General features: G+C 42.8%; 1 protein-coding gene across 6 annotated transcripts in view; it reads right to left on the bottom strand.

Annotated features, from left to right (window-relative positions):
- RECQL5 (RecQ like helicase 5) overlaps positions 1-13,971 on the bottom strand; it is a 36,357-nt gene that overhangs the window by 17,294 nt on the left and 5,092 nt on the right. For 5 of the 6 annotated variants that reach the window (XM_069076397.1, XM_069076399.1, XM_069076394.1 and 2 more), the window contains 5 exons: positions 13,695-13,800; positions 13,513-13,581; positions 13,242-13,353; positions 11,622-11,784; positions 7,371-7,450 (listed from right to left, as the gene is read on the bottom strand). In XM_069076397.1, coding sequence (XP_068932498.1) covers positions 7,371-7,450; positions 11,622-11,784; positions 13,242-13,353; positions 13,513-13,581; positions 13,695-13,800 — 530 coding nt within the window. The remainder of the gene's footprint in view (positions 1-7,370; positions 7,451-11,621; positions 11,785-13,241; positions 13,354-13,512; positions 13,582-13,694; positions 13,801-13,971) is intronic. The other variant, XM_069076396.1, reaches the window with a different exon arrangement.

Below are 13,971 nucleotides of genomic sequence, written 5' to 3'. Positions count from 1 at the left end.
AAGAGATAACAAACACATCTTTCCCAAACTTTAGAGATGAAGGAAAGTTTCCATAGCTTCTTCCTGTTCTTAGCCCCCCTGCTTTGGCCCTGAGCTCCTAGAATCCAGTTTCAGAACTGGCCTAAAGTGCAGCTCTGCTCTGCCCCTCACCCCAGCTAATTTTTGGTTCCTATTCCGTGGGATCTTTTCAGGTGGAAAGAGATATAAACCCAGGATTGGAGGTGGAGGGAGGAAGGGATTTCCACAAATAGAGCTGCCAAGAGTCACATCCTTATTGTGATTTCTCATTCTCCTAAGACAATCATTACCCAAAGCCATCAAATGGAAAGTATTTCTAGTTCTGTTCCTTTTCTGTGCCTTCTAGTCACTCTTCTGGCTACCTGAGAACAAAGACTTGACTTCACGGAGCTCTGCTGGCTGTCCCCATTGCCTGCTTAGTCCAGGAACCTGGAAGAGCTCACTAGGCCAGGAAAGGCAGACATTGTTTGCTGGTTTCACTTCCTGATTTTCATGCACTGGTTGAACAGGTTGGGGCTAAAGACAATGGGAGGAACTATTTCTATCTTACACAAATATTTCCCTGCCCCCTTTCCCCAACAGCCCCATAAAAATTTTAAAAGCAGTGCAAGAATCCAATAGAGCTTGGCAATAAATGCTACAGACAACTATGTGCTTGGAAGAAGGAGGGGTACAGCAATATTTTCTGAGTTGACTGTTAAATTCACCACACCTGAATATACATACAGGCTCAGCCTCTTAATCCCAAGCCCCACACTTCATTCCAATTACGGGATTCCAATTTGAAGCATGGGCCCGGGATCTGGTTTCATTATCTCCATCACAGTCAACCAGTTCCCACTCCCACCCCCACCCACCCACACCCACACCCACAAATAGGTAGGATTCAAAAGGGTAAAGTTTCCTTCCTTCTCAGAAAGAAAATAGCACAGGTGGGCAGATAGGGAAGGGGTACTATCTTCTACAAAAAGAGTAGGGAGAAGTAATAAAAGGTGGTGGTGGTGGTGGTGAGATCTGAATCAATCTCACCTTGGATTTTTTCTAATGTTGTGCTGCCCTAACTCTTGCCACACGATGAGTTCTTCCTCAGCACTAGGACTGTTTCTTCCTGTTTGGGTAGTCAAATGAAGTTCTATTCCTATAAAACTAGTCTGACTTGTAGGGTTATTGATCACCTCTTCCCAAATACTAGAAGCAAAGCATCCTGCCCACACAGGATCTTGGTTACAGGAAGATGGCTCTGTACCTCCAATTCCCATTCCCATTACAGTCTCCCACTCTACCCTAAGGGCTAAGGAAGGAAGACTGCTCACTCAGTTATTCGTAAAGGCAATGCTTTGGTTGTTTATTACATTTCATAAAGAGCTTCAGGTTCATTGAAATTGCACGAGGGGGGGGGGAAGGGGAAGCGGATAACTGGCAGTGAATAGAGCACCAGCCCTGGAGTCAGGAACACCTGAGTTCAAATCCCACCTCAGACACTGAACACTTACTAGCAGTGTGACCTTGGGCAAGTAACTTAACCCCAATTGTCCTGCCCTCTCCCTCCAAAAAAGCAAAAACAAAATAAAATAAACATAAATTGCACAAAGGTTAGTGAACTTGCTTTGAGCCAACTTGGTACTGACACTAGCAGCAGCTTCCTTTTGAATTCTGGGAAGGTAGGCAAAAGGATTTTTTTTAAAGGAAAGATGGACATGGAAAACAAGGACAGGGCAGTAACCCTGAGGACACACTCTCTACAAAAGCAAACAACAATGAGCTGCAAACAAATCAAGGGCTAATCCTAGTTCAGGGATGGATGATGTTTAGTGAAGGGGGTAACACACAGGAGGTTCTTGAGGTTCCACCCCAAGTGGATGTCCCTAGTCCATGCTAGGGAACACTGAGCTAATTCTCTATCACATCATTAGAGGGACATGGGGACTTGTTCTAGGAGAAAGCAGAGGCAGCTGGGAAAACGTCTCGCCCAGAAAAATGAGGCATAAGGTTTCTGTTGTGATAAGAATCCTTTCTTTCCCTGGAAACTAGTACCAGGAGGAACTGGTCAGGGTTATAGTTAATCATTCACCCCAGCACTTAAAGGGCATTTTCAAAGGCTTGAGCAGAACTGGCCCCAGACTTCTTCTGTGTTCTAAAGCGGGTCATCGAGAGAACCTAGAAAGCCATCATCAGGTAAGGACCCAGGCCATCCCTAGGGCATGTTAGCTGGGGGAAATCCTACTGTACAGGGGGTCCTCCCTTCACCTCTAATGTCATACGGAAGCAATTTGTCTAAAACGAACATAAAATACAAACATGGAAGGGGAATAAGAGATGTCATAAAGGGGCTGCATGCAACATGAAGGGTGAATGTGGAAGGTCAACAGGCCATTGTTGTTGTTGCCGGGCAGCCATGCCCAGTCCTATCTTGTCACCTTGGTGACGATAGTGAGGGAGTAGTTATAGAAGGATATGGTTCTTCTATTTCTAGCACTGACTAGAGATACCAGCACTTTCCACCTGCTGTCTCCTCACATTTCAGAACAGCTCCAGCTAGCTTATCTGTGCAGTGACTTGAGGTCTAGACTAACTACTCCACTTTGCCATAGGTGGGGGGGCCAGAGCACACACAACAGTGACAATAGAATTAGGTAACACTTATCCCATTTTCTCTGACAAAATCAGCCAGTTTCCCAGGTCCCGACCCTGTGGCTATCAAGTTCTTTCCCAATGGGCTCCATGGCAGGGGTACTAACTCCTCTAGCCACCTTCTGGGAATCTCCTTTTAGACCTTGGTCCCAGGAAGATGGTTCTAAAGGTACTGCCCCAGTCTTTATCCCCAGACACATCTCCTAAAATTCTCCATATGACCTGGCAACTAGGATGGTAATTATATGGGGTGAAAAATACCTCATGGCACTTGGGCTTCAGCTGGGAAGAACTCAGGAACTTAGGGCTGGGGCATCTACTTTCATATCTGTTCAATACAAGGAGGTGGGGCTAGAAGGGAGGTAAAAGGACAGTCTGTTTTGAGATATTCCCTGCTTTCAGTATTAGTGTTCCCCCAGCTGCCTGCTGAAGGGGTCATTTCCTCTCATGTCTATAATGACCCAAATGGGCCAAAAGCATACCTAATCATAGCAGGAGAGGTGCAGAAGCCATGTTTTTTGCCACAAACTATCCTTTACCCCCCTGCTGTGCTTTCTCTTCCAGGTTAATGGAGATACCTGCCACAAATATCACAGAAGAATTTGTCCTGACAGTGGACAAATTCTCCAAAATAAAGGACATAAAGGATCCCTCCTCCTTCGGACCCCTGGTGGTGATATGCTTGTTCTATACCACAATTCTTGTTCTCTTTGTCTTTGCGGTTTTTTTCAACTGTTGCTGCTCAAATGTGACTCCTAAACCTACTTCTCCAAAAACCCAAGAGATTTAATTTGGGATGAGAAGAGATGGGAGAGGAAACTGGTCTGCTGCTCCCTGCCAGGAAACCATCACCTCTGCCCAAAGCCAAGTTCTCTGGTCAATGACCTCCATAGAAGGTCCTGGGATATTCTAGACTAACAGAAGCTACAGAGATCATTTTTGGAGGGCTGGACAAAATGGAGAGAGTGGAGACTGTTCTGAGACAAATTTCCACATCCCATGAGGTCCATCCTATAGCCTTAGGTCCTCCTGCTCCAGGATAAGTTCTTCAGTGCCTTTACCAGAGATGTTGGGAGATGATCAGGGAAGAGGAAAAGAACTATGAGAAAAATCATGTCTGGCAAAACTCCTCCACCCTAGCCTGCCAAACTAGCCATATTCCACTTGTTTCAGCCTAGCTCTTCTGGTGATGGTGAAAGGCAAAGCCCAGAAGCTGAAGATAGGGATAGTTGTGGGCCAAAAATAAACAAATGAAACTAATTCCTTTAAATTCTTCAAGTCTTGACTGTTTAGTTTTCTTTACAGCCACAAATGCCTAAGGAAGCTTCATTCACAAAGTCATTACAGGTAAAGGACTAGAGGGTCCTCACTCCCGGTAGCTCAACTCAATTAAGAGCTAAAAATCAAGTCCCTTCCCCCTCAAAGTGCTAATGTTTCACAAATGGAAACTAAATAGTGTTCATTATAATGACATAAAATAAAAAGCCTCATCATGAATAATCAATGTTTCCATCCTCTGCCTGCAGCCTAAAGTCAGAGAAAGACAGTCTCCACCCTGAGTGTCTACTCTTAGCACACGTCTCTCAGGCTTGAGCTGCCATTTATGGATTTCCATTTTCCCTATGCAACTTTAATCTAACCACAAAGGTTACCACAGCAGAAAGAGCCTTATTTTTTTTAACACGTCAAAACTGATTCTTGATTCTAGGTGTCCAGAGTCTAATGATTCTCTTTTTTTCAGAGAACAGACACTTTGAATTTATTTAATATTTTAAAAAGCAAATACTCGACCCATCATCACATTACAATAATTTCAATCAGAGGGGTGGCTAGGTGGCACAGTGAATAGAGCACCAGCCCTGGAGTCAGGAGGTCCTGAGTTCAAATCCAGCCTCAGACACTTAATAGGTACTAGCCGTGTGACCTTGGGCAAGTCACTTAACCCCAATTGCCCTGCCTTCCCCTCTCCAAAAAGCAAAAAAAAAAAAAATCCAATCAGAAATTTTCTCCTGAATAGGTGAGAACATAAATCTAGAATCTACATACATGGTCAATAGTTGTCAAAAAATAATGTGATATCAGTATCTCTCTAAAAAGAATAGTTATATAAAGACAGTAACAGCATATCCCTATAAAACAGTTACTTACTTCTTGGTTAAAAGAAGAGATTCAAAAAATTAAAGAGAAATTTACCATCATCCCTTTATACTCATTCTGTGTACTGCCTCTCGTGATGTATTTAATATATCCCTGCTATATCTACCTAACTGCTTCCCACACCATTAATTTTCTTATATGACTGCCAATACCTCTGTCCCCAAAGTTCCCTTTTAAAGGATTTTCTTAAAGGAAGCAGCTAAGGCAACTTCAGCTTAAAATTGGGGTGGGCTTTTAGGAAACACAGGTGTTTATATAGCATTTTTTTTCACACTGTACACTGTTTAACTGAGGAAGGCTTCTCTAAACTCCAGAGAGCTACCCAGGACACAGGGAGCCAAGAGAGTTCCTTCCCCCTCTGACCCTTGGAGTCCTAGGCTTTACTCAGTGCTTTTCAGACCAGAAGTTTCCTCCCAGGGACAAGATGGGCAAGAAATTCAAAGAGACGAAGTCAGGGAGGGAGGGAGGGAATGTGTGTGTGTGTGTGTGTGTGAGAATTGGGGACAGAAAAGAGTCCACAGACAGACATGCCCACTGAGGCAGGGAGAGGAATATACCAAAGGCATAGGACCAGTGTGTTCCCAACTCCATAAAGGAAGTACAGCTGCAGCCTCCCTGGGCAGCCCCCTCTGTAGGGCCTCTGTGTTTGTGGCAAGGAGCTGACGTCACATGGAACCCCTATGGAGAACTTGGCCCCACCCCCTGCCCAGAGAAGCATCCAGAGTTATTTCTAGGAAGCAGCGACCAAAGCCCAAAGCAGGTTTGACAATTAGCAAGAACACTTGGTTCTTTCATCTCTCAGCAGAAATGAAAGCCTTTCCCAGAGAGCCTCCAAAGACCCAGTTTAGCAGCTCCCCACAATCCCTGGCACTGAGGGCACAGGACAACACTGGCTGTGGACAAGGGTAGTTACTCAACTCCAGCTCACTAGTTCTGCCTGTTGGGTGTGGTTCAATCTGGCCAGGTCAAATTATGGGGAAGGAAATTACTTCCATCTGGAGCCACCTTCTCATTACAGAAGATCAGAGAGTAATAAGGGCAAGAATGGAGGAAGGAAAAAGGGGAGGATTAGAGCCCCCGGGGAACCTGGAATGACCAGTTACAAATAGCCCCTCCTTTCTATTCCCACTGCCACAAGCCTGGCTATTACAGACTCATGTGATCTCTCCAAGACCACTGCAGCAGCCCCCCAACTGGCCTCCTTGCTTCCAACATCTCCTTTTCCAATTCTTCTACACACTGCTGCCAGTGGAACTGTCCAAAACATAAGCTTTACACGAAATCAGCTCTAGCTTCCATAACAGAGTATTAAAGAGGCATAGCCCTGCCTTCTGTCACCCCCTTAATGCCCTCTCTCAAGCAGTAATCCATGCCCTATACAGACCCAGCCTGAACTTCAGCCCCCAGACTCCTCCCTCTCTTGGGCCTTGCCCCATCCCATCTCCACACTGGTAAGTGGCTGTGAGTCATATCAGTTACATATGCTTCCCCTCCTTTCTATTTCCATTGTCACCACCCTTGGTCAGCTCCTGGGGCAGCCACCCTCTACCCTGGCCTCCCTGATCTCTGTGGCTCCTCTGCCCGACCCTCCCAACACTGCTGCCTGATTAAGCTTCCCAAGAAGTAGCTTTTATCACATTACTCTCCTGCTACTTTTACCTAGTGAATTCAAGGCCCTCCACAATTTAGCTCCCACCTTCATCATCTTCCACTAGACCCTTTACCAACCCTTTACCAACCCTACTCCTTGTTCTCAGAATATGATCCATACTTTCTAGCTTCTGCATCCACATCATTTATCTGATTGGAGAAAGGGCCTGTTTCCCAATTCCCATCTGTTTAAATCCTATCCATCCTTCCTACACCACTTCAAAAGGAATATTTTCCATGAAGTCCTTCTAATTCCCATCAGACAGAAGAAAGCCCTCCCCCAGCGAATTTTGCAGTATTTCTTCTTCCAGACTAAACTGTAAGGTCAGCGAGGGTAGAAGTGAACTTTTTTCATCTCCACATCACCCTTAGCATTTAGCATAGTGGCTTTTTGAAAAAAGGTGTTCAAAAAAGGATGACTATGAATTAATTTGAATTGAAAAAGTTAATTTGCTTCTCTGTTATAACAGCCAATTTTCCCAGACTAAATTACCAGCAGCCCAAGAGATGAGCTGAGGATTAACTGGGTCTTAAAGTAGCTGCTGTCCTTGAATAAAGACAGAGAAGGTGACCCAGTGCCATATAATAAATACAATGGCTCTGCTCAGAAATGACCACATTGCAAAGGATTGAATCAGAAAGAGATAGGCCAATGAATTAAGATATGGATGGTTTTCCTACTATAAGCTGGGCCAATTACCATGAGGTTGAGTTTTGTGGGGCTCAAGTCACCCTGCTATATTGTCTTTTCCACTGAAAAAGCTGCCCAAAAGCAGACTGGGGAGAAACAGAACTACCTCTCAACTCAGAACAGAGCAGCTTTTCCGACCTCTCAACATTAACAGTATTTACTCTTGGGGAGGGAAATACTCAAGCCAACATTTCATTCAATTCCAACAAGAAATAATACTTACCCCAGCTTCTCACAGTAGTCCACCAGGGCCTCGAAGGCTGTCATACTGGCTTTATCAGAGTCCTTGTTCCCTCTCTTTTCCTAGAGGTGATCAAAGGTCATTGAAACAAAAACCCTTCCTAGCCCACTGCAACTTCTGCCATCTTTTCACCTGCCCTACACAGGTGCACGAGGCAGGAGTGGGCCCTGAGGCTTTCAAATTCCATGTCTGGTGTTTTTTCCACTAGTATTAAGGCAGTTTGACATAGAATTGTACAAAATTCTTCACAAAGTTGACCACTTTTAATGATCATGTTGTTTTAGTCCACTTTAATACTTTCAATTATTCATGAAATAAAATATGATTATTAACCACTACAATGATATCAGATGACTCTACAATGTTCCTTTAACTTTTGTACATTACTTTTTTCATGAAAGGGAAGAAAACAGACTCTACAAACTATAAACTTAGATTCTTGGCAAAGCTCTAGAATGTCCCATGAAAGGTACAGTCTGTGCAGGTTTAGAAAAGGAAGCCATAATCAAGAACCACATTGGCTACATCAAAAACAATTCATGCCATGAATGACCAAGTCTTTTTTTAAAAGTAATCAGACTGGTAGGACCATGGGAATGCTGTAAATTCAGATTTCAGAAAGATACCTGACAACATACTTCTTAAGCTAACCTGTGAACAAGCTAAAGAAATCTTAGCTAGACAACAGCACAGTCAAATAAATTTGGAACTTATTGATTAGCAAACCCAAAGAAAAGTCATTAATGAGTTGATATCAAATCCTGGAAGTAGGTCTCTTCCAGTGATGTGCCCCAGGGACCGATCCTTGGCACTGTCATTCAACATTTATTAATAACTTAGATGAAGGCAAAGATTGTATACTTGTAAAGTTTGAAGAAGACAGAAAACTTCTAGAAAGAATAAAAACATGCTGGATGCAGTCAGGATCCAAAAAGATCAACAGAAGGGAATAGGGAGCCTTACTGAATAAGATAAAATTTAATAGCAAGAAAGAGTAAGCAAATGAGATCTTAGGCTATATAAAGATAGGCCTAATATCCAGTACCCAGGAAGTAACAGTCCTACCTGGCCCTTTCTGTAATAGTATGTTTAGTTTTTCATGTCATATTTTGGAAAGTAGAGTGTCCAGAAGGGGGAAACTAAAATGGTGAAGGGCCTGGAGACAATACCATAAAAAGAAAATGGGAATGATTAGACCAGAAAATAAAATTTATAGTATGATAGAAGACAGAAAAGGATTTGTTGTTAAGTAATTTTTTTCAGTTGTGTCTGACTGTCCACAATTCCATGTGGGGTTTTCTTGGCAGAGATACTAGAGAGGTTTGCCATGTCCTTCCCCCACTTATTTTACGGATGAGAAACTAAAGCAAACAGGGTTAAGTGACTTGTCTGGGGTCACACAGCTAGTAAGTGTCTGAGGCCAAATTTCAACTCTGGAAGATGAGTCTTCCTGACTTAGATGTCTTTAAATATATGCTATCTAAAAGATCACCACATGGAAGGATTACATGTGCTCTCTTTAAAACCAGAGGAAGCAGAGAACTAAGTATGAAGGGTGGAAGTTACATAAAGACAAATTTAGCTAGACCTAAGAAATGTGGATGGTTCAGGAGGTAGTGGCAAAGCTGGAAGTCCAACTGTTAGGGGGATGTAGTGTATAGGTTGGACTAGATGGCTTCTGAGATCCCCTTCAGCTAAGTGACCTTGCCATTGTCTCTGCAGTCCCTTCCTCTGATTGGTCAGTACTTCCCAGAACCTCCATTTTAAGGAAAGTGCCCAGGCCAGTTATTTTGACTCCTTCATTCCTCTCTGAGCTCTATTCTTAGTTCTCTCTTCTCTCCACCTTATTAGCTTCCTTTTATGTGTTGTGTTCTCCCATAATCTCCATATCTTTATTTTTGCTTGTATTTATATTCTCAGGACTTATATAGTGCCTGGCACATATTAAGTGATTAATCAATACTTGCTGATGTTCCATGCTAACCTGAGGCCCAGAGCTAAGAGCACCCCTTTAACCTGAAACTAAGGACTTGGAAAAACAGAAAGAGAAAGGCTCAGATTAGAAGAGGCCTTAGTATACTGTCACTTGAAAAACGTGACTCGGGGTGGCTAGGTGGTGCAGTGAATAGAGCATCAGCCCTGGAGTCAGGAGGACCTGAGTTCAAATCTGGCCTCAGACACTTAACATAAAAACTAGCCATGTGACCTTGGGCAAGTCACTTAACCCCAATTGCCCTACCTTTCCCTCTCCAAAAAGCAAAAAAAACAAACAAACAAAACAAAAAAACGTGACTCACCTGGTTATTAAACTGGAGGACTAGCTACTTGGCTCAGACTGGGCTGAAGACTGAGCAAGTCAGTATATCTTTCATCATCTAGAACTATTCGTTAACTATCTTCTTCTTGAGAGGACAGAAGGTAGGATGAATGATGAAAAAGTGAACCTATTGAATCTTAAGAGCTCTGTGCTATGAATTTCTGGTTAGTCTCTTTTTTTAAGCAGAAACATATCAAGAAACTTATAGAAACATTTCTTTTTCTTTTTTTGCAGGGGAGAAGGCAGGGCAATTGGGGTTAAGTGACTTGTCCAAGGTCACACAGCTAATAAGTGTTAAGTGTCTGAGGCCAGATTTGAACTCAGGTCCTCCTGACTCCAGGGCCAGTGCTCTGTTCACTGTGCCACCTAGATGCCCCTATAGAAGCATTTCCAGGGTTGAATATTAATCCTTTGAATTTTTAACAGAAGGGGCTAAGGAATTAATTTTTAAAACTTCTAAAACATAATATTCATCAGAGGCTGATTCTAAAAGAACTCCTTGAACACTCTTGAATCATAAAAAATTCTTCAAAAGCACCAACCAGCTTAAAAAGCAAAAAATCAAGCTATATAAATATAAGATCATAAGATTCTTGCCTTATAGGAAATTTGAGCCAGGCTTATTACATAACCAACCAAATAATACTACTGAATTTGGATGTAGTTTTGAGGAACTGCCTTGTCTGGGCTGATGGAACGGGGGAAAATCAACTTTAGTGGCCAATACCTTAGCCTGGGTTGTAATTTTCAATGCCAGAAGTTGTCAGAAAACATCATTACAAAGGTAAACATCATTCCAAAGTAAGATAGCTTAAGGAATAAAAGTGATCACAAATTCTTGTTGCTTAATTATGGACTCAATACTCTGATGCGGGCTTTAACAGAGGAGTTGCCAAAGAGCAGCTATAAACAAGATACCTTAGCAAAGATGCAGAATGTCGAATGTGCTGTTGGACAACAATAGCCCTCACCCTGGGGTCTTTTTAAGGACAGATCAATACTTTCCCAGTATCCCTCAATGTTTTGTTCTATTAAGAAGTATATCAGGCTGTTGAGGATGTCAAACATCATGTGAAACTGGTAAATCTCTATGAATGATTTTTTTTTCTAGATTATTTAAGTGGACTGATGAACCACCAGAAGGAAGGGTGGCTTACATGGCAACCTATATAAGGAGGAGCAAACCAATCCAGAACAGAAATGGAGTAGATCAGAGCTTTCGTGCAAACTAAAGTGGGTTTGGACCTGTGAATGGATCCTGCACTTCCAGTCTGGGAATACACTTTTTAAGTGCATTCATTGTACTTGATGTAAAAGAATGAAAGAACAAGGATTTAGGTAGGACCTCTGCAGTAGAAACAGTATTCTCTCTTTTTTTTTAAGCAATCAGGGTTAAGTAACTTGCTCAAGGTTACACGGCCAGTTATTTCTGGGTGTGGTGCTGAGTATCTGAGCCCAGGATTCGATCTCCAGGTCATCCCGACACTGGAGCCGGTGCTCTTACTTACTGTGCTACCTGGCTGCCCTGCAGTATTCTCTTTGTACTGCTTGAGAGGTAAATGTAAATTTTAAGGGCATGGTATGCTTATTAGAACTAAATAGACCCTAGAAAATACTCAGGATTGAGGATTGGCAGCAACTATTATCCATATATATGTTAAAGGTAATGTCTATTGCAAAGAAAAACTACTTAGACTTTAATGAATCAATTCATGAAGGAATTGTTTTGCTTTAATAGACGCAAAGGAATCATTTGTTTAAATATTACCTTATACCATGACTTTAAGTTTTTGTAGAAATAATAATTGACCCTTGGGGTAAATAAATCAATTTCAAGAGAAAGAGAGACAGACATACAGAAAGGCTCAGACTAAGAAGAGAAGAGAAAATCTGAACAACTGCTACCCAAGCCTCACCTGCAGTTTTGAGATCTCCTTCTTTATCAGAAAGCTGACTTGATCCCGATCATTCCTGGAGTAATAGAGGCGGCACCAAGAAGGTTGTCCATCCCTCCCAGCTCGTCCAGACTCTTGGTAATACCCAGCCACTGACTTGGCAATATTCCAGTGGGCAACAAATCTGCAGGACCCAGAGTAAAAACCAATGGAGAAATGAAGAGCTCAGAAGAGGGGTGATCTGATCTCATGGTTGGTTTCACCACTTCAAGTCTCTCCTCATTCCAATCAACCCTCCACTCAGCTGCTACCCTGACTTTCCTAAAGCATAGGCCCAATGGTGTGTCTCCCTCTTATTCCCAGCATAAAATACAAAAATGCTGTTTGGCATTTAAAACCCTTCACAACCTAGATCCCTGCTATCTTTCTAGTATATTATATTTTGTTCTTCTCCATGAACTTTCTAACACAGCTACACCAGCCTACTAGCTATTCTTTGAACATGACAATCCCTCTCACCTCTCTGCACCTTTGCACTGGCTGTGACCCCCACACCTGGAATGCTCTCCCCCTTGGTTTCCTCCAAAACTCAGAAGACTCAACTCAAACCTTATTTTCTGTATGAGCCCTTTCCCAGTGGTTCTCTCCACTGCCAGTGCCTTCTAAGATTACCTTCTGTTTACACTATAAATCTTGTATGTAGTTATTTGCATGTAGTCTCCCCTATTAGAATAGGACTCCTTAAGGACAGGGACCATGTTTTTGCTTTTTCTTTGCATTCCCAGGGCTTGGCATGGTGCTTGGTTTGGTAAATGGTTAACAAATGCTTATTGACTATTACCAACACAACAAGCCTCTCTCCTCAATGTTGAGGCCAACAGATAGGACAGAAGGGTGCATGTAATATGAGAGGGGGTAAGGGTCTTGGCACAAGGAGAGAATAGGTGCCTGTGCCCATCAGCGGGTTTCAGTGCATTATAGCAGCCTAAGCCAGAGTCCACAAGAGCTATTCATCAGGGAACTTTAAGAACTTCAGTGTAATATGGGAACAAAGCCAAGATACTAACCCCCTTTACTGTTAAGACCATAATGTTTCTCAATAGTGAGGTTCAAGACTGGAGTCAAATGTCATTAAGAACTATTTTCAAATGTAGATTTAAGAAAGCTGACATTTACCTATAACTCTCTGTGTCATCAGGAAATAGTAAAGAGAAGATAGTAAATTCTTTACTCCCAACTATCTCTAAGGTACTATTCAATTACTTAATGCCAGCAATATCTACTAACTGCCTGCCTTTCTAGCCATTTAGTAGAAAAGCATCAACAAAGAGTGGGTGGCATGTGGGGTTCAGAGTCATATAAGAGGGCTCATACTATCTGTGCTTAGTTACATTGGGCTCTGTGTTCTACCCCTTCCCTGGTGAGTGGGAGAGTCCTGCCTTCTTTATTCAACCACAATACAGTATTTCAAGTGGCCCAATGGAAAAGAGTAGACCCCTTTAAACTCCCCAAGGAGCTGCCGCTCTTTCTGACACTGGAGGGAGAACACCTATCAGTTCCCTTGGGTAAGATACTACGCAGCCAGCCCTTGGACAGATTCACAGGACTCACCCAACCATTCAAACCAGAATAACTGCCCACCTGACATTCGCTTTGTCCACTCCCATCCCAAAACTGATGGTTGCAACAATGACAGGAACCTTCTCTTCCATCCACTCGTTTTGCACTAGCATCCTGTCTTCGGCCTTGAGTCCTACAAAAGGACCAAAGAAAAGTGAGAGCTCTGAACAAAGAAGCATGAAATTCTTGGGGTGTTACTTGAAATTCCCAATCCCTATCAGTGTTCCAGGGATTCTAAAATATTAACCAGTTGCTATGATAGGAGGCACAGAGGAAACTATGAAAATCATACCCACAAATCTCATTACTTTCACCCCAGTTCCTTCCTTCTGAGGTTTTAAGCCCAGTTCTGTGGCTCTTTCTGAAGGCAAAAAGAGATGACATGACTTGACTACCAGAAGGCAAAGAGGACCAGGTGGGTTCCATTAAAGGGGTTCTGAAAATGCCAAGGATCAACCTCCATGGCCCCTGTACCTGCATGATAAGCCTTGGCTTTTATATTCCTGGAGCTCAGCTCTGTTGCCACCTGTTCACAGGCCTCTCGTGTCCTGCAGTACACGATGCCACAGCCAGGAAAAGCCTGCATGAGACAGAGACCAAGCTGTAATCAGTGTTAAAAGGAACAAAACGACCAGTCACCATAGGTTTTTCCTCTTGATACCTCCTACAATCTCTTGAGGGTTATATGCACAAGCAAGGAATGAGTGTTAGCAGGGACCATTCTGATTTGGGATGCAACAGGAGAAAAAAA

The sequence above is a fragment of the Petaurus breviceps genome, unplaced genomic scaffold, assembly GCF_028583685.1.
Source record: "Petaurus breviceps papuanus isolate PSGF00001 unplaced genomic scaffold, PetGlider_PUasm1.0 90925, whole genome shotgun sequence".
Taxonomy (NCBI): Eukaryota; Metazoa; Chordata; class Mammalia; order Diprotodontia; family Petauridae; genus Petaurus; species Petaurus breviceps.
The sequence above is the reverse complement of the archived record's forward strand: the minus strand, read 5'-3'. Positions and strand labels throughout refer to the sequence as shown.